The sequence below is a fragment of the Bufo bufo genome, chromosome 2 (genome assembly GCF_905171765.1).
Source record: "Bufo bufo chromosome 2, aBufBuf1.1, whole genome shotgun sequence".
Taxonomy (NCBI): domain Eukaryota; kingdom Metazoa; phylum Chordata; class Amphibia; order Anura; family Bufonidae; genus Bufo; species Bufo bufo.
In genome coordinates, this window is record NC_053390.1 from 244,852,732 (window position 1) to 244,873,612 (window position 20,881).

Consider the following 20,881-nt stretch of genomic DNA (forward strand, 5'->3'; position numbering starts at 1 on the left):
CTGTCCCAGCAGGTTAATACCCAATGTTGCAGAGTTCGAGAGTGGAACTGAGCCCACTTTACTGCAGGGATGCAAGAGGTTAAAGTCCCTAGTAGTCTCATAGCCTCTCGTATCGAACAAGACGGATGACTTTGAAACCTTGAGACTTTTTCTACCACTCCCGACACTTTTTGCTCTGTAAGAGACGTCCTCTGACGAGTGGTGTCCAGGGAGAGGCCCAAGAAAATTATTTCCTGGGACGGGACTGGCTTTGATTTTTCCCAATTTATTAGCCATCCCGCTAGATACAGTGTCTGGCAGGTCACTAAGAGATTGTTCTCTAGGGACTGTCTTGTTTCGCCTACTATCAGTAGATCGTCTAGATAAGGAACAATCAGGATGTTTCTCCTTCTCAAGTGGGCCACCACCTCCAGCATCACCTTTGTGAAGACCCTGGGGGCCGAGGTTATTCCAAAGGGTAATACCTGGAACTGAAAGTGGAGCAGATCTTTCCCCAAATAGACCGCTATCCGCAGGAATCTTTGAGACTGTTTGCATACCGGAATATGTTTTTTTTACCAGAAAAACGGTTGAACAATATCCCTGACCTTTTTGAGAATGGGGAACCGGAATTATGGCTTTTTGAGCTAGTAGCTTCCGAATCCCTTCTTCCAGATTTGTTTGAAGAACGGTTGTTTTTTGAATTGGAGTTACCCTGAAAATATTTGAGGGAGGAGGAAGACGGAAAACTATTTTGTAGCCTTCTGATATATTTAAGACCCAAGGGTTTGTTGTAATCTTTTCCCAATAGTCTAGAAAAAAACTTAATCTCCCTCCTACCTGAGCACTGGAGTCATTGCTTTGACGGTTCCGTATTCTTTGTAGAGAACAAGTACCCTCTACTCTTCTGGTTTCTTCCCCTTGACCAGCCCGAATCCCTATTCGTTTTCTTTGCTTGAAAGGGGTTCTCTTTTTTAACCCTCCGAAAGGGAAATTTCCTTTTTCCGGAGTCCCTGGGAAAGGTTTTCTTTGAGTCGGAAGCCTTTTCTAGGATGGATTCTATATCTTCTCCAAACAACAAATTACCATGAAAAGGCAAGGTACATAACTTTAGTTTTGAACTGACCTCTCCCGACCAAGACTTTAACCAGAGGGACCTTCTTGCCATGACCGCTAACCCAGATGCCTTTGCAGCTATCCTGACGGATTCCGCAGTGGAGTCCGATAGGAAATCCACAGCCTTAATTAAGAGCGGAAAGGAATCTTTTAGACTATCATATGTATTTCCGCTTTTCAGTAAGGATTCTAACTGCGTGAGCGATTTCTTTAGTGATCTGGATACTGATGTTGCAGCTAGGTTTGGTTTAAACAGGGCCGCACAAGCTTCCCATGTCTTTTTGAGGGTTTGATCCGTCTTTTTATCCATGGGGTCCCTTAATGATCCCATATCCTCAAATGGTAAGGCGTTTGGACCTTTCACTAATTTAGATAGACGTTTCCCTATCTTAGGACAAGTTGTTAAAAGGGCCTCATCTTCACTAGAAAAAGGGAGCCGTCGCCTTATTGTCTTAGGAATGAACAATTTCCTATCCGGGGATCTCCATTCCCTTTTAATTAGATCGTGCATATTTTTATGTACCGGAAAGCCTCGGTTAGACCTCTGCTCAAATCCACTGAACATCTCGTCATGGACTGATCTGCGGACCTTTTCCTCAGAAAGATCCATAGTGGCCCTAACCGCTTTAATTAACTCTCTGGTATCCTCTGATGAAAAAAGATAGTTTTTAAATTCTGAATCAGATCCAGAATCTTCGGACCCAAGTTATCCTGATTCTGAATCAGACGTTTTTGTCGCTGGTCCCTGCGCCTGTTTGGAGCAGGAAGGGATTAATGAGGTATCTGACATAGCAGCCCTGATTTCTTCCCTAATTGTGTTTTTAAGTTCTTCTTTTAAGGACGGAACTAATTCCTTAGAAATATTGTCAGTGCATTTTTTACAAACTTTCCTAGTAGAGGAATCTGAAAGTTTAACAGAACAAATACTGCACTTTTTTGCCCTCTGACTAGTTTTAGCTTTCTGAGCACTCTCTTTCTCACTCTGCACACATACAGAAAGAAAGAGAACATATAAGGGTTAAATCACAGAATATACTGCCTTTACCCTTGTCCTGGTGACATTACTCACAGGTACAGATCCCTGAGTGGTCTCCATAACTTCACCTGGATCCAGCATGTTTTAGGGTAACAACCAAGCTTACTGTTCCCCCTTAAATAGCTTTATCTTAAGACCTCAGATCAGAGGACGACCTCCGTCATAATACTGCGCGATTTTGAATCTCCCGCCGCCGCCGGCATGCGTTCCACCGCCGGAAGTGCTCTCAGGCCCCATACCGGAAATAAGCCTGTGGAACGCTTCGTGGAACGCATGGAGCGCGTCCACTTCCGGTGACGACACTGTGAGCGCCGGCCATGCCGGATCGCAGTGTGGAGCTTAGCAACTGACCGGAGGGACTCCCTGAGTGTCCGGTCCCACGTGGACCTGTCTGCCCGCGCTAGCAGCAGGTAAGAGACAGGTCTTCAGAGCCCGTTTCTCCCAACTAGGGTTCGGACTCTGCTGCCTCCTCACATGGTAAGCCTCTTCTTTCTTCATGGTCGGCGACCATAAGGGAAAACCCTATCTCCTACCTGGAGGGACAGGAAGACACTGTGGAGGAGCCGGAGGAGAGTCAAATTTATACTTCCTGTCCCTACCTGGTTGGAGGCGGGTCATCTCTCATGGTATGCCGTCATGGAGGATGAAAGGGAAAACAAGCTGTGTATAATGTGATGGAAAAATGAATCAAGCCAGCAAAGGGAGCAACAAGGATAACAACAGTACATTAGCAAGTGCCTTGTATTAACTTCCTCTACATAATAAATGCTATTTGCCGAGATGAGACGAACCCCTTTAAACACTTGTACATAGTAGGAAATTTAGTTTGTCAGAAGGATAAAGCTACATATCTGTTGTACAGTTAGAGATGAAAAAGGCATTAACTTATCTGATAATGAAACACCTATATGATGTTTTCAAGGCATGAAAGGAAACCAGTATCACACAGATGTGTCTTACTTTTAATAGATACCCTTCACATCCTGTTTATGCTAACTTCCAAGCGATACACTTTAATATCAAAAAAAGGTATTCAAATACATTCCTCTGGGTTTCTGTTATAATTTTTTCTACTTTTAACCTTCTTTACATCACATATGCATTTTAGGAGGATGCTCTAGCACACAATTCTTTCCTCAGTAGAAAACATATACTCCATCTCAACTTTTTTCTTTTCTTATGTAATAGTGAATATGTGATGTATGCAAAATGCTTTATATTTGTATATGTTACATATACAGTTGAATGCCTTTTTGGTAGAAAAGAAAGCATAGGTGAAAAAAATACAGAAGCATTATAATGGCATACTTTTGCTTATGTGTGTAGCATGTCAAACATATATGCCAAATATAGACTCATGTCATGTCAAAGGGGACCTTAAAGGCTATGAACACGATTTTTCTATTATTGCATTATTCTTATTTTAGTCTAAAAATCATTCTTCCTAAATGCCTTTTGCAGCATTCTGGTTTCCACTAACTTTGCAGACAGTTATTTCTGCTTCTCATTGAAATCCATCAAAGGGCTGCTCTCATGGCTCAGTCTGTAGCGCTCATCTCTGGTCTCCTGACAGTTCATAAACATTCATTTAAGCTGAAGTCTTATCAGTATGATCATAATTTAGCTTCAATAAATGTTTATGAGCTGTCAGTAAAGTAGAGATAAGGCTGAGTTCACATCACCGTTTAGCTTTCCGTTCTTGTGATCCTTAAAAAATAAAACCCCACACTGGATCCTGTAAAAAAAAAAAAAAAAAATGTATCCTGTTACATCAGTTATGCCTCATTCACATGTTAATGTTTTTGTCAGTGATTTCCATCAGTGATTGTGAGCCAAAACCAGGTGCAGATCTTTCCCTTAGGCCTCTTGCACAAGACCGTATGTATTTTGCGGTCTGCAAAAAACGGATCGGCAAAAAATACGGATGACGTCTGTGTGAATTCCGTATTTTGTGGAACGGAACAGCTGGCCCCTAATAGAACAGTTCTATCCTTGTCCGTTATGTGGACAATATTAGGACAAGCTCCATCTCTTAGTGGAATGGATATACGGAAACGGAATGCACACAGAGTACATTCAGTTTTTTTTTGTGGAACCATTGAAATGAATGGTTCCGCATATGGACCGCAAACGGAAACTTCAAAAACGGAACGGAAATAAAATATGTTCATGTGCAAGAGGCCTTATACCTTATGTCTGTGGAGCCTCAAGTTCTAGTTTTGGCTCACTATCACTGATGGAAATCACTGACCAAAACACTGACTTTTAAATTAGGCTTTATGCATAGGATCCCATAGAAACCGTTTTTTTACTGGATCCTGTTGCATCAGTTGTCATCTGTTTGAACCATTTCTGTCTGAGATCTGTTTTTTAGATAGGGGAAAAAAAAGAGTCTGGTTTTCTTTTCTCTCTCTTCTCCTGACGCATCAGAAGAACGGAAAGCTAAACGGTGATGTGAACTCAGCCTAAGGCCTCATGCACACGAACGTATGTATTTTGCGGTCTGCAAAACACAGATCCACAAAAAATACGGATGACATCCGTGTGCATTACGTATTTTGTGGAATGGAACAGCTGGCCCCTAATAGAACAGTACTATCCTTGTCTGTAATGTGAACAATAATAGGACATGTTCTATTTTTTTCTGGAAAGGACATACGGAAACGGAAGGCACATAGTCTGCAAATTAAGTGTAAACCTCAAGACTGTAGACAGCAAACATCTGAATATTTTTAATAAAGACCAATTAGAAAAATGTAGAAAATATGTACAAAGCAATAAGAAAGTTGCTTCTAAAGGTGTCCATAGCCTTTAAAGGGGTCGTCCAGAATTTAGGCCTCTTTCACACTTGCGTTGTCCGGATCCGGCGTGTACTCCACTTGCCGGAATTACACTCCGGATCCGGAAAAACGCAAGTGTACTGAAAGCATTTGAAGACGGAACCGTCTTCCAAATGCTTTCAGTGTTACTATGGCACCCAGGACGCTATTAAAGTCCTGGTTGCCATAGTAGGAGCGGGGAGCGGGGGAGCGGTATACTTACAGTCCGTGCGGCTCCCGGGGCGCTCCAGAATGACGTCAGAGCGCCCCATGCGCATGGATGACGTGATCCATGTGATCACGTGATCCATGCGCTTGGGGCGCCCTGACGTCACTCTGGAGCGCCCGGGGAGCCGCACGGACGGTAAGTACACTGCTCCCCCGCTCCCCGCTACACTTACCATGGCTGTCAGGACTTTAGCGTCCCGGCAGCCATGGTAACCACTCTGAAAAAGCTAAATGTCGGCTCCGGCAATGCGCCGAAACGACGTTTAGCTTAAGGCCGGATCCGGATCAATGCCTTCCAATGGGCATTAATTCCGGATCCGGCCTTGCGGCAAGTGTTCCGGATTTTTGGCCGGAGCAAAAAGCGCAGCATGCTGCGGTATTTTCTCCGGCCAACAAACGTTCCGTACCGGAACTGAAGACATCCTGATGCATCCTGAACGGATTACTCTCCATTCAGAATGCATTAGGATAATCCTGATCAGGATTCTTCCGGCATAGAGCCCCGACGACGGAACTCTATGCCGGAAGACAATAACGCAGGTGTGAAAGAGCCCTTAGTAATTTGTTCTCAATCTACTATAATTGAAACTAATAAGACATTCTGTAATTTACGATACATACCATTTGACTCTGTTTAGCCGATTCTCATGTTGCTCATATTACCCGATCTGCTTAGCTGATTTTCATGTTGCTCACAGGACACTCTGCCAACCCCCTACTTTCACCAATGTCACATCCACAGAGCTGTATTTTCTAGCCCTCTGAGACCATGGGAGCGGCCTATGTAGACCTAATTTGAATGGGCATTTTGTGGGCATTCCTCTGATCCCCTGCCACTGCCTGCTGTACCACAGAATCAATTCACAGGCCAGCACGTGCTCAATAAGCATCAGAGCTCCAGAGTGCACTGTGCTATTGTTCATTTGAGAGCTCTGATGAAGGAGGACGCGAGTCACACATGCGTCTGCCCTGTGGAAAGATTATGTGGCTCAGCAGGCAGTGACAGTGGACATGGTCATGTCACCAACATGGGAATCGGCTAATCAGAGCCAAGACGGTAGTTATTTTAAATGACAGAAATCCTTAACATGACACGTGTAGTTGATTGACAGCAACTTGTTAATCTTGGACAAATCCTTAAACGGTCTAATGGATATTATACAAATAGGTCAGTACAGTACAACTACCTACCTTATAGTACAAAGGAGAAAGTAGAAAATCAATGATTTCCCTCACAATCATTATTGTCTATCTGCATCACTAATATTATAGTTGATGATAAAAGATGATGACTCACCGGGTTTTAGTTGAATTGGCTCTTGCTCTCCTTTGGATCCATAATAGTGAAGCACATCTCCATTTGTGTTGCTAAATAAAAAAGTAAGATATAATGTTTCTCCTATAGTAGCCATATGTTTCTTAAATCAGAACTCTAAAAAGAAGATCACAGACCATGTCACCTGTGTGATAGTATTCTGGACTAGAGAATGTTTCCAATTTACCAGAAGGGATTATTCAATGGCATTTTGTCTATAATAGAAAAGGTCACTCTAGTACATTTTTTGGAAAGGATAGATCTGACCAGAAATTACCGATTCATGTTGGTATCCAAAGTTGGGGTAAAAGAGCAAAAGAAAAAGAACACAAAGGCCTATTTTTAGTCTGTTTGAATCACTAATATACTCATACCTTGCTAAAAATATGTGCATATTAAATGACCAGTTACTTTTTGTATAATGTTTTAAAAAAAATATAAAATAAACAGATTGCAAGCTATTAGACAGAGAGAAGATTGACGAGCTTGGATCCAACCCATATCTGTGATGTATCTGGCTTCTTTCTCGCCATACGGTGATCACTGTATAGTTTTATAGAATTTGGAACATGACTGTAGAGTTTATCTACAGATTTAAAGGAGAACTACTCTAACATCTGCAAACACAAGCAGCATGAGACTCAAGGTCAATTAACATGAACATATTCCTTAACCTCCTTCAAAGAGTTCAAGTGAAATATTATATCAAAAATATTGTAGAAAAATGTAAATCAAAGAGATTTTTTTTTTTATGTCAGACACTGTTCACATTAATGAATCTGGGTTCGGATGCGTTATGAAATACATTTATGCATATGCTGCTTCTTAAAGTAGCGGCGCATGTGCAAGACTAATGAAGTCTTGCCTTAACGGTGGCCATCTTTCCACAGCCTCATTGGAGGAAATTCGACTTCGTAAATAACTAACTTCGCCTCATCGAAGACGGATCTCCGTACAGCATTAAAACAATTTATTTTAGCTAAGCGACTTCGGATGTAGCATCTGAAGCTCGCTTCGCTCAACTCTACTGTATATAATATATATGTGAACACACAGCATCTATTATATCTGGTACCTCACGTATCAGTACACTGCTGGTTATATTATACATCTGTACAGACTGCCTGTGTTATCCGGTATAATAGATGCAGTGTGTACAGATATATAGTATATCCAGCAGTGTACTGATATGTGAAGTGCGAGGTATAATAGATGCAGTGTGCTCAGATATATATTATATTCAACAGTGTACTGATATGGGAGGTACAAGGTATAATTGATACGGAATGTACAGGTATATAGTATACAAAGCAACGTATTGATATGTGAGGAACGAGATATAAATTAAACCTTGTACCTCACATATCAGTACACTGCTGTATATACTATATATCCTGTAAGAAGATACCTGGAATCATCGTGGATGGAAAGTATGTGTCACCGAGGTTCCTGGCCTCGGTGAAGTAAGAGCCGGTATTTTATCTGTCATCAGCAGCTATTGCTAATTAAGACCTTGAGATTTAGCATGGCTGTCATAGCTGATCTGGCACAGCTCTTACTGGGAGTAGTCAAAGTGCAGAGTGGATGACTACTCACCATGTTCCAGGCCGGGTTTTGCCAGGCATAAAAACCAGCCAGCACTGCCAGGTGTGTGGATTTACCTTCCCTCTGACAGTGGAGCTCAGGAGTGTGCTGTGAACTGAGGGCTGTGCTGGGATTTGAGGTTTGAGCCGGGCTGGAGGACTCAGGCCCCTCTAAAGGCAAACAGGCCACCTATGGACTTGATGAGGCTGAACTGCTAACAGGGTGTGAATTAACACCCAGGAGAAAAGGTGACTTTTCTTGTTTATGGACTTTCCTTGTGTGTGGACAAACACCAAGCCACCTGCGTTTTGTGATACAGCTTATCTGCATTTTGTTATACACCAATGTGTGAATAAACACCGCTGTTTGCTTCAAGAACTGTGTACTTTGCCTCTATACTTCATCCGCTAACTACCAGAGCAAATCCCCACAATCTGTACACACTGCATGTATTATACCTCTTACTATGTCACTTGTGACATCACATCTCCTTTTACCCACTCCATTCTACCAGAAGGCTCTCTCCCTCCATCTCCAACCGCACTGCTCCTTCATGGGGGTATTTATTTGGCACCGATGGCCAGATATTTTGTGCCGAAATGTTGTAGTTCTTTGGCAAAGTAGGGTAGGTATTTTGGGATCCACGCAGGTATCAGACGCTGCTGGGGAGGGGTTTTGAGCTTTATCGTGGTATGTGTTGCTGTTGGGGATGGTAATTGTGTTCCTGACAATCTGATTACACATTTTTGTGTTCCACTTTTATTTCCTTTCTTGTATTGATGGTTTACATAGGGGTTGACTAAAGTAAAGCAAAATTTACCTTCATAGTGTTTATTGTGTATGACTATTTTTATGCAATATCATATGTGGGCTGGTGTGGTTTGTGTGCCATGGCTGTTCTATAATCCCAGTCTGGCCCTGATGGGACACTATATAACACACAACAGCAAGCACAGTTTAAAGAGCAAGGGCAGAGGCCAGGAAAGGGAAATGGCCCAATTCAGATTCTTGCTATGAGGCCCTATGTATGCCCCTGGTTGGGGAGTTATGCTATCTATATACTATGAGCGGCTGGAGGTCTGTTACATTGTCTCTGAACAACATAGGACACCGTGGAGCTGGATGTCAGCATCCAGAGATTAACGTCAGGGACCCAGCCATGAAGCAATGGCTGCCCCTTGGTGGAATGGACAAAGGTCATGTCAGCTATCTTCCTGTGTTCACCACCTGCTGCAGACTGTGTGCATTCATTCCAATGTTCTCCTGGCATATGCATCTGCCACTCATGTCACAGGAGTTTTACCGTAGGAGTCTGGTGTGGGGTTTGGTGGACTCAGGGGTCAATTTTGGGGTATGAATTTATTTAGGGATTTGAGGTCTGAATTTATTTATGCTACTAAAGAAGGTTTAAAGGTGTCTCAACAGCAAACTGCAGTCATCAGGAGAATCCATCATGGCGGTCTCATGCGAATGGAGAAACAAAAACAAAATCAGAGGAGAAGTCACTGGATTTATAGATCTTGGGATTTGTCTGTCATAGTAAATCTGTATATTACCCATGAGATCCCAATTTAAAGGGAACCTGTCACCAGTTTTATGGTGTCCTAACTAAGGGCAACATAAATAAGTGATTGATTCTCTTAGCACAATGCTGGGTCACTTTCTTTAACCACCTCAGCCCCCAGTGCTTAAACACCCTGAAAGACCAGGCCACTTTTTACACTTCTGACCTACACTACTTTCACCGTTTATTGCTCGGTCATGCAACTTACCACCCAAATGAATTTTACCTCCTTTTCTTCTCACTAATAGAGCTTTCATTTGGTGGTATTTCATTGCTGCTGACATTTTTACTTTTTTTGTTATTAATCGAAATTTAACGATTTTTTTGCAAAAAAATGACATTTTTCACTTTCAGTTGTAAAATTTTGCAAAAAAAACGAGATCCATATATAAATTTTGCTCTAAATTTATTGTTCTACATGTCTTTGATAAAAAAAAAATGTTTGGGTAAAAAAAAAAATGGTTTGGGTAAAAGTTATAGCGTTTACAAACTATGGTACAAAAATGTGAATTTCCGCTTTTTGAAGCAGATCTGACTTTCTGAGCACCTGTCATGTTTCCTGAGGTTCTACAATGGCCTGACAGTACAAACACCCCACAAATGACCCCATTTCGGAAAGTACACACCCTAAGGTATTCGCTGATGGGCATAGTGAGTTCATAGAACTTTTTATTTTTTGTCACAAGTTAGCGGAAAATGATGATTTTTTTTTTTTTTTTCTTTTCTTACAAAGTCTCATATTCCACTAACTTGTGACAAAAAATAAAAACTTCTATGAACTCACTATGCCCATCACGAAATACCTCACCCAGCATGGGTATATGTAAAATGACACCCCAAAACACATTCCCCAACTTCTCCTGAGTACGGAGATACCAGATGTGTGACACTTTTTTGCAGCCTAGGTGGGCAAAGGGGCCCATATTCCAAAGAGCACCTTTCGGATTTCACAGGTCATTTTTTACAGAATTTGATTTCAAACTCCTTACCACACATTTGGGCCCCTAGAATGCCAGGGCAGTATAACTACCCCACAAGTGACCCCATTTTGGAAAGAAGAGACCCCAAGGTATTCGCTGATGGGCATAGTGAGTTTATGGAAGTTTTTATTTTTTGTCACAAGTTAGTGGAATATGAGACTTTGTATGAAAAAAAAAAAAAAAAAAAAAAAAAAAGCATTTTCCACTAACTTGTGACAAAAAATAAAAAAAATTCTAGGAACTCGCCATGCCCCTCACAGAATACCTTGGGGTGTCTTCTTTCCAAAATGGGGTCACTTGTGGGGTAGTTATACTGCCCTGGCATTTTCCAGGGGCCCTAATGTGTGGTAAGTAGGTAAATGACCTGTGAAATCCTAAAGGTGCTCTTTGGAATATGGGCCCCTTTGCCCACCTAGGCTGCAAAAAAGTGTCACACATGTGGTATCGCCGTATTCAGGAGAAGTTGGGGAATGTGTTTTGGGGTGTCATTTTACATATACCCTTGCTGGGTGAGAGAAATATCTTGACAAAAGACAACTTTTCCCATTTTTTTATACAAAGTTGGCATTTGACCAAGATATTTCTCTCACCCAGCATGGGTATATGTAAAATGACACCCCAAAACACATTCCCCAACTTCTCCTGAGTACGGAGATACCAGATGTGTGACACTTTTTTGCAGCCTAGATGCGCAAAGGTGCCCAAATTCCTTTTAGGAGGGCATTTTTAGACATTTGGATACCAGACTTCTTCTCACGCTTTGGGGCCCCTAGAATGCCAGGGCAGTATAAATACCCCACATGTGACCCCATTTTGGAAAGAAGACACCCCAAGGTATTCAATGAGGGGCATGGCGAGTTCATAGAAATTTTTTTTTTTTGGCACAAGTTAGCGGAAATTGATATTTTTAATTTTTTTCTCACAAAGTCTCCCGTTCCGCTAACTTGGGACAAAAATTTCAATCTTTCATGGACTCAATATGCCCCTCACGGAATACCTGGGGGTGTCTTCTTTCCGAAATGGGGTCACATGTGGGGTATTTATACTGCCCTGGCATTCTAGGGGCCCTAAAGCGTGAGAAGAAGTCTGGAATATAAATGTCTAAAAAATTTTACGCATTTGGATTCCGTGAGGGGTATGGTGAGTTCATGTGAGATTTTATTTTTTGACACAAGTTAGTGGAATATGAGACTTTGTAAGAAAAAAAAAAAATAATTCCGCTAACTTGGGCCAAAAAAATGTCTGAATGGAGCCTTACAGAGGGGTGATCAATGACAGGGGGGGTGATCAATGACAGGGGGGGTGATCAATGACAGGGGGGGTGATCAATGACAGGGGGGGTGATCAATGACAGGGGGGTGATCAATGACAGGGGGGTGATCAATGACAGGGGGGTGATCAGGGAGTCTATATGGGGTGATAACCACAGTCATTGATCATGCCCCTGTAAGGCTTCATTCAGACGTCCGGATGCCTATTGCAGATCCGATCCATCTATCAGTGCATCCGTAAAAATCATGCGGACATCTGAATGGAGCTTTACAGGGGGGTAATCAATGACAGGGCGGTGATCAGGGAGTCTATATGGGGTGATAACCACAGTCATTGATCACGCCCGTGTAAGGCTTCATTCAGACGTCCGGATGCGTTTTGCGGATCCGATCCATCTATCAGTGGATCCGTAAAAATCATGCGGACGTCTGAATGGAGCTTTACAGGGGGGTAATCAATGACAGGGGGGTGATCAGGGAGTCTATATGGGGTGATCACCACAGTCATTGATCACGCCCCTGTAAGGCTTCATTCAGACGTCCGGATGCGTTTTGCGGATCCGATCCATCTATCAGTGAATCCGTAAAAATCATGCGGACGTCTGAATGGAGCTTTACAGGGGGGTAATCAATGACAGGGGGGTGATCAGGGAGTCTATATGGGGTGATCACCACAGTCATTGATCACGCCCCTGTAAGGCTTCATTCAGACGTCCGGATGCGTTTTGCGGATCCGATCCATCTATCAGTGGATCCGTAAAAATCATGCGGACGTCTGAATGGAGCTTTACAGGGGGGTGATCAATGACAGGGGTGTAATCAATGACAGGGGGGTGATCAGGGAGTCTATATGGGGTGATAACCACAGTCATTGATCATGCCCCTGTAAGGCTTCATTCAGACGTCCGGATGCGTTTTGCGGATCCGATCCATCTATCAGTGGATCCGTAAAAATCATGCGGACGTCTGAATGGAGCTTTACAGGGGGGTGATCAATGACAGGGGGGTGATCAATGACAGGGGGGTAATCAATGACAGGGGGGTGATCAGGGAGTCTATATGGGGTGATCAGGGGCTAATAAGGGGTTAATAAGTGACGGGGGGGGGGTGTAGTGTAGTGTAGTGTAGTGGTGCTTGGTGCTACTTTACTGAGCTACCTGTGTCCTCTGGTGGTCGATCCAAACAAAGGGGACCACCAGAGGACCAGGTAGCAGGTATATTAGACGCTGTTATCAAAACAGCGTCTAATATACCTGTTAGGGGTTAAAAAAAACACATCTCCAGCCTGCCAGCGAACGATCGCCGCTGGCAGGCTGGAGATCAACTCTCTTACCTTCCGTTCCTGTGAGCGCGCGCGCCTGTGTGCGCGCGTTCACAGGAAATCTCGCGTCTCGCGAGAGGACGCGCCGGCGCGTCCAGGAGTAATGAATCAACCACCTCCAGGACGCGTCTGTGCGTACAGCGGTCCGGAGGTGGTTAATTGACCCAGTCAATCTGCCAACATCCTGTATTGAAAAGCTCCAGCTGATAATGATGAGTCATGAATATTCATGAGCTCCTGACTCTCCCCGCCCACCTGCTGCTAAATGACAGTTTGTTTCCATATGAACCAGCAGCAGGTGGGCAGGGGAGTGGCTATAGCTCTGAATTAAATATACGCTGGACTCAATGACATCACGCCGGACTCCAATCAGCTCATTAGCATGCGGCATCTTTGTGTGTATATTATGAGATAACAATCTGTCACACCAGTAAGTGAATACATCTAAGGCACTTTTTAGTAGTTAATGATTGTATATAATTAGTTAGATTATAATCAAATATCCACATGACAGGTTCCCTTTAAGAGCATCTTTATTTAGAATTCTATTTTGGTATGTTCCTCTGTTACTCTTCCTGGAAAATTTAAATAAGGCCTGGCCTACATGAAGAATTTTTGTGATGCAACTAACCAATCGAATTGCTCGGCATTACCATGTTACTAGCAGTAGCCATCCACCAATAGAATTGCTCGGCATTACCATGTTACTAGCAGTAGCCATCCACCAATAGAATTGCTTGGCATCACCATGTTAATAACAGTAGCCATCCACCAATAGAATTGCTTGGCATCACCATGTTAATAGCAGTAGCTATCCACCAATAGAATTGCTCGGCATCACCATGGTAATAGCAGTAGCTATCCAACAATAGAATTGCTTGGCATTAACATGTTACTAGCAGTAGCCATCACCAACATAATTGCTCGGCATTACCATGTTACTAGCAGTAGCCATCCACCAATAGAATTGCTCGGCATTACCATGTTACTAGCAGTAGCCATCCACCAATAGAATTGCTCGGCATCACCATGTTAATAACAGTAGCCATCCACCAATAGAATTGCTTGGCATCACCATGTTAATAACAGTAGCCATCCACCAATAGAATTGCTTGGCATCACCATGTTAATAGCAGTAGCTATCCACCAATAGAATTGCTCGGCATCACCATGGTAATAGCAGTAGCTATCCAACAATAGAATTGCTTGGCATTAACATGTTACTAGCAGTAGCCATCACCAACATAATTGCTCGGCATTACCATGTTACTAGCAGTAGCCATCCACCAATAGAATTGCTCGGCATTACCATGTTACTAGCAGTAGCCATCCACCAATAGAATTGCTCGGCATCACCATGTTAATAACAGTAGCCATCCACCAATAGAATTGCTTGGCATCACCATGTTAAGTTAATAGCAGTAGCTATCCACCAATAGAATTGCTCGGCATCACCATGGTAATAGCAGTAGCTATCCAACAATAGAATTGCTTGGCATTAACATGTTACTAGCAGTAGCCATCCACCAATAGAATTGCTCGGCATTACCATGTTACTAGCAGTAGCCATCCACCAATAGAATTGCTCGGCATCACCATGTTAATAACAGTAGCCATCCACCAATAGAATTGCTTGGCATCACCATGTTAAGTTAATAGCAGTAGCTATCCACCAATAGAATTGCTCGGCATCACCATGTTAATAGCAGTAGCCATCCACCAATAGAATTGCTTGGCAACACCATGTTAATAGCAGAGCTATCCACCAATAGAATTGCTTGGCAACACCATGTTAATAGCAGTAGCTATCCACCAATAGAATTGCTTGGCAACACCATGTTAATAGCAGAGCTATCCACCAATAGAATTGCTTGGCAACACCATGTTAATAGCAGTAGCCATCCACCAATAGAATTGCTTGGCAACACCATGTTAATAGCAGAGCTATCCACCAATAGAATTGCTTGGCATCACCATGTTAATAGCAGTAGCCATCCACCAATAGAATTGCTTGGCATCACCATGTTAATAGCAGTAGCCATCCACCAATAGAATTGCTCGGCATCACCATGTTAATAGCAGTAGCTATCCAACAATAGAATTGCTTGGCATTAACATGCTACTAGCAGTAGCCATCCACCAACAGAATTGCTCGGCATTACCATGTGACTACCAGTAGTCATCCACCAATAGAATTGCTCGGCATTAACATGTTACTAGCAGTAGACATCCACCAATAGAATTGCTCGGCATCACCATGGTAATAGCAGTAGCCATCCACCAATAGAATTGCTCGGCGTCACTATGTTAATAGCAGTAGCCATCCACCAACAGAATGGCTTGGCATCACCATGGTAATATCAGTAGCCATCCACCAATAGAATTGCTTGGTTTGAATTTTGAAAAAAAGTCGGTTGCCTCCAGTCAGTTGTTGCTCAGTGAACAGTGAAGATGGATGTCTCCCGATTCTGCCCAGTGCAGCAGGATCATTGCGCCAATCATCGCATCATATCGTCATGTCATTTTGGTTCTAAGATAAGTTATCTATATCTAAGTAAAGTTACTGTTTATTATATTACATAGTAGATATTAAAGAGCATCTGTCAGCATGATCAACCCAACTAAGCCAGGCGCCTGGTAGGGCTGATCATGCAGATTAAAGCAATGCCTTTCTTTTGTCTGTATGTTGAACAGCTGCAGAAATAACAGTTTTATTTATATGTAAATGATCAAGTTTGAGCCCCAGGACGCTGCTGGAGTGCTTGGAGCACCACTATTGGAATGCCCCGGTGCTCTGCACACTCCTCCCTCTCCTTGATTGACAGGGCTAGACTCCTTAATATTATATTGAGATACTATATGTATATATGTGTGCATGCATATAAACCCACAGGAATACATCCACATTGCTTTTCTATGTAGATAGATTGCATAGATACAGTACATATCACACAGCATGGACGACATGTATGGACGAGTATTGCTTTTCCATGCTGTACTTGCCGGCTGTAGGCAGTGTATGTGACGCTATGACACATGTGTGACTTCTTTCCTGACACCTGTACATAATACTCCTCATATATAGTCCAAGATCTGTTTCTCAGTGTGAAGGCAAAGTTTGTCACAGATATGAAAAGCAGGATTGCATCTGCTGCTTCGGCCCTCACCATGTTTGATGTCTCGCCCTGTCAATCATGGGGATGTATGTAGAACAGAAGGTTGTTACCACCATGTATGTTATGTTTGGTCTGTATAGTGCTTGTTTATGTTTAGTGTAGTCTATACAGTGGTTGTACAGGGCAAGTGTAGACTATATAGTGCTTGTATAGGGTACATGTAGTCTAAATAGTAAATGTAAGGGTAAGTGTAGTCTATACAGTTTGTGCATAGAGTAAGTGTAGTTTATATAGTGGTGCGTGTGTGTATAGGCTAACTGTAATCTATATATATTGTGTGTATAGGGTGAGTCTAGACCACATAATGTTTGTACAGGATTATTGTAGTGTATATAGTGTTTGTATAGGGTAAGTGTAATCTATATTAGTGGTTGCATAGGGCAAGTGTACAGTTTTTAGCAGGAATGCTCAATTTGCAACCCTCCAGATGTTGCAAAACTACAGCTCCCAGCATGCCCTAATAGCTGTAGGTTGTATTTTTGCAACAGAGGGCAGCAGGTTGGGCATGCCTGGTTCAAAGTGTTTGGATAGGGTGTGTGAAGTCTATATAGTGTTTGTATACAGTAAGTATATCCTATATAGTCTGTGAATAGGGCAAGTTATTGTATATAATGATTGTAAAGGGTAACTTTAAACTATATAGTGCGTATATAAGTGTAGTGTATATGATTGCATATGGTAACTGTAGTCTACATAGGGTAAGTTCTATATAGTGTGTGATAAGATTAAGTTACTATATATAGTGATTGTATAGGTTAACACTATATACGAGTGACCATCCCATACCTTTGTTTACCATTAACTGTAATCTACATAGTATGCATAGGGTACGTGTAAGTTACTGTATATAGTGATTGTATAGGATAACTAATCAACAGTGTGTATAGGGTAAATTTAATCTATATCGTGTTTGTACAGGTTAAGTGTAGTCTATGTAGTGGTTGTTTAGAGTAAGTGTAGTCTATATATTGTGTGGATGAGTTTAGTGTAGTCCCTACCGTGCTGATATAAGGCAAGTGTAGTCTATATAGTGTGTGTACAGGATACATATAGTGTATGTATAGAGTAAGTTTATTCTATATACTGTTTGTATACCGTAAGAATATTATATAAAGTCTGTGAAAAGGGTAAGTTACTGTATATAATGATTGTAAAGGGTAACTGTAGTCTATATAGTGTATATAGGGTAAGTGTAGTGCATATAGTGGTTGTATATGGTAACTGTAGTTTATATAGTGTTTGTATATGGTAAGTATATTCTATACAGTTTGTGAAAAGGTAAGTTACTGTATATAGTGACTGTATAGGATAACTAATCTACAGTGTGTATAGGATAAGTGCAGTCGATATAGTATATACATAGGGTAAGTATGGTCTATATAGTGTGTGGATAAGGTAAGTGTAGTCTATAAACTGTGTGTGTGTATATATATATATATATATATATATATATATATATACACACACACACACAGTATGTGTAGTCTATATAGTGTGTGTACAGGGTAATTGTAATCTATATAGTGTATGTATAGAGTAAGTGTTGCCTATATACTTTTTGTATACCGTAAGTATATTATATATCGCTTGTGAATAGGGTAAGTTACTGTATATAATGATTGTAAAGGGTAACTGTAGTCTATATAGTGTATATAGGGTAAGTTACTGTATATAGTGTTTGTATATGGTAACTGTAGTTTAAATAGTGTTTGTTTATAGTAAGTATATTCTATACAGTTTGTAAAAAGGTAAGTTACTGTATATAGTGATGTATAGAATAACTAATCTACAGTGTGTATAGGGTAAGTGTAATCTATATATTGTATACATAGGGTAAGTATAGTCTATATAGTGTGTGGATAAAGTGTAGTCTATATAGTGTGTTTATAGGGTGTTATCTATATAGTATAAGTATAGAGTAATTGTAGTCTATATAGTGTTTCTGTATGGTATGTATATTCTATATAGTGTGTGAATAGGGTAAGTTTCTGTATATAGTAATTGTATAGGATAACTAATCGACAGTGTATAAGGTAAGTGTAGTCTACATAGTGTCTATACAAGGTAAGTGTAGTCTATGTAGTGGTTGTTTAGGGTAAGTGTAGTCTATATAGTGTATATATAGGGTAAGTATAGTCTATATAGTGTGGAGGAGGTAAGTGTAGTCTATATAATGGTTGCTTACGGAAAGTGTAGTCTATATAGTGTGTGGATAAGGTAAGTGTAGTCTTTAAACTGTATATATATATATATATATATATATATATATATATATACACACACACACACACGTTATGTGTAGTCTATATAGTGTACAGGATAATTGTAATCTATATAGTGTATGTATAGAGTAAGTGTAGTCTATATATTGTTTGCATACCATAAGTATATTATATATAGTCTGTGAAAAGGGGAAGTTACTGTACATGATGATTGTAACGGGTAACTGTAGTCCATATAGTGTGTAAAATGTAAGTGTAATGTATATAGTATTTGTATATGGTAAATATATTCTATACAGTTTGTGAAAAGCTAAGTTACTGTGTAGTGACTGTATAGGATCACTGTAATCTACAGTGTGTATAGGGTAAGTGTAATCTATATATTGTATACATAGGGTAAGTATAGTCTATATAGTGTGTGGATAAGGTAAGTGTAGTTTATAAAGTGTTGGTATACTGTAAGTGTAGTCTATATAGTGTGTTTATAGGGTGTACAGGATACATATAGTGTATGTATAGAGTAAGTTTATTCTATATACTGTTTGTATACCGTAAGTATATTATATAAAGTCTGTGAAAAGGGTAAGTTACTGTATATAATAATAATTGTAAAGGGTAACTAGAGTCTATATAGTGTATATAGGGTAAGTGTAGTGCAAATAGTGGTTGTATATGGTAACTGTAGTTTATATAGTGTTTGTATATGGTAAGTATATTCTATACAGTTTGAGAAAAGGTAAGTTACTATATAGGATAACTTATCTATAGTGTGTATAGGATAAGTGTAGTCGATATAGTGTATACATAGGGCAAGTATAGTCTATATAGTGTGTGGATAAGGTAAGTCTATATAGTGTTTATAGGGTAAGTGTTATCTATATAGTGTAAGTATAGAGTAAGTGTATTCTATATAGTATTTCTATACGTTATGTATATTCTATATAGTGTGTGTATAGAGCAAGTGTAGTCTATATAGTGTTTGTACAGATTAAGTGTAGTCTATGTAGTGGTTGTTTAGAGCAAGTGTAGTCTAAATAGTGTATGTATATACAGGGTAAGTCTATATAGTGTGTGGATAAATTAAGTGGTCTATAAAGTGTTGGTATACGGTAAGTGTAGTCTATGTAGTGTGCATATAGGGTAAGTATAATCTATGTACTGTGTGAATAGGGTAAATTACTGTATAACATTATCGTACAGGGTAAGTGCAATCTATATAGTGGTCGTTTAGGGTATATGTAGTCTATATAGTCTGTGGATAAAGTGAGTTTAGTCTATAAAAGCGTTTGAATATGGTCTCTATAGTGTGCATATAGGGTGAGTATAATCTATATACTGTATGTATAGAGTAAGTGTAGTGTATATAGTGATTTGGCTTTAAGCGATATTTGGAGTTTCCCTGGGTCTTCCTTTTAAGTGAAATGGAAGCTCCTATATTTTATCACACAATTAAGTACAGTCATGTGATCCCATCTGCCAAATCTTATGCCATCTTTTTTCAGATGGGTCCCTACACTAACACTTTTATAACAGGAAATGTTAAGTGCAACTGCTGTGGGCAACTTTTGACATAAGAGCCAACAGAATCTGCATTGCATTAGTGCAGTTCTGTTATAAGCATCATGTGAGCTATATCTCTTGGTGTCTAGTTAAACAAAAAAGTCTTAGGGTAGGGACTCATCTGATTGAGGTCGCCGTGACGGGGCAGATGGGCTCGCACAATTCCATTACATTGTGCGCTAAGAACCTCATGTTACAATTTGAAGGTGTAGGGAGAATATTGCACTTCTCAGTTTATATAAATATAGAATTAACTGAATTCTGAGCAGAATTTTCTGAATGATGTCACTAAGGTTCATTTCACATCTGCATCAGGGTTTCCACCAGTGTCACCCAACAGATCACAATGATTTATAATGGGGTCCATCCATTTCCACTGAGGTGTCTGCCGTTTAGATGGGAAAAAAAAGCAGTCTCCAACGCACATGTGTACATAAACATCCGAAAGTCACTCAGTACCAATACCAACTTTTTTTTGGGTACATATGATTTATTGATCAGTCAATATTATACATTTTCACACAAGCTGATCAAAACATGGTTGTTTTGGCACAGTTCTTATTTTTTTTTTTTACAGCATTCACCTTAGGGGGTAGATCATGTGATATTTTTATAGAGCAGGTTGTTACGGACTTGGCAATACCTAATTTGTCTATTTTTTCAGTTTATTGTGGTTTTATAAAATAAAAGCATTTTTGAAAGAAAAACAA

At 40.6% G+C, this 20,881-nt stretch overlaps 1 protein-coding gene across 2 annotated transcripts in view; it reads right to left on the bottom strand.

Moving 5' to 3' along the window:
* Nucleotides 1-20,881, bottom strand: part of TANGO2 (transport and golgi organization 2 homolog) — a 263,204-nt gene that overhangs the window by 54,354 nt on the left and 187,969 nt on the right. For both annotated transcript variants that reach the window (XM_040416309.1, XM_040416308.1), the window contains exon 6: nucleotides 6,476-6,546. In XM_040416309.1, the coding sequence (XP_040272243.1) occupies nucleotides 6,476-6,546 (71 nt within the window). The remainder of the gene's footprint in view (nucleotides 1-6,475; nucleotides 6,547-20,881) is intronic.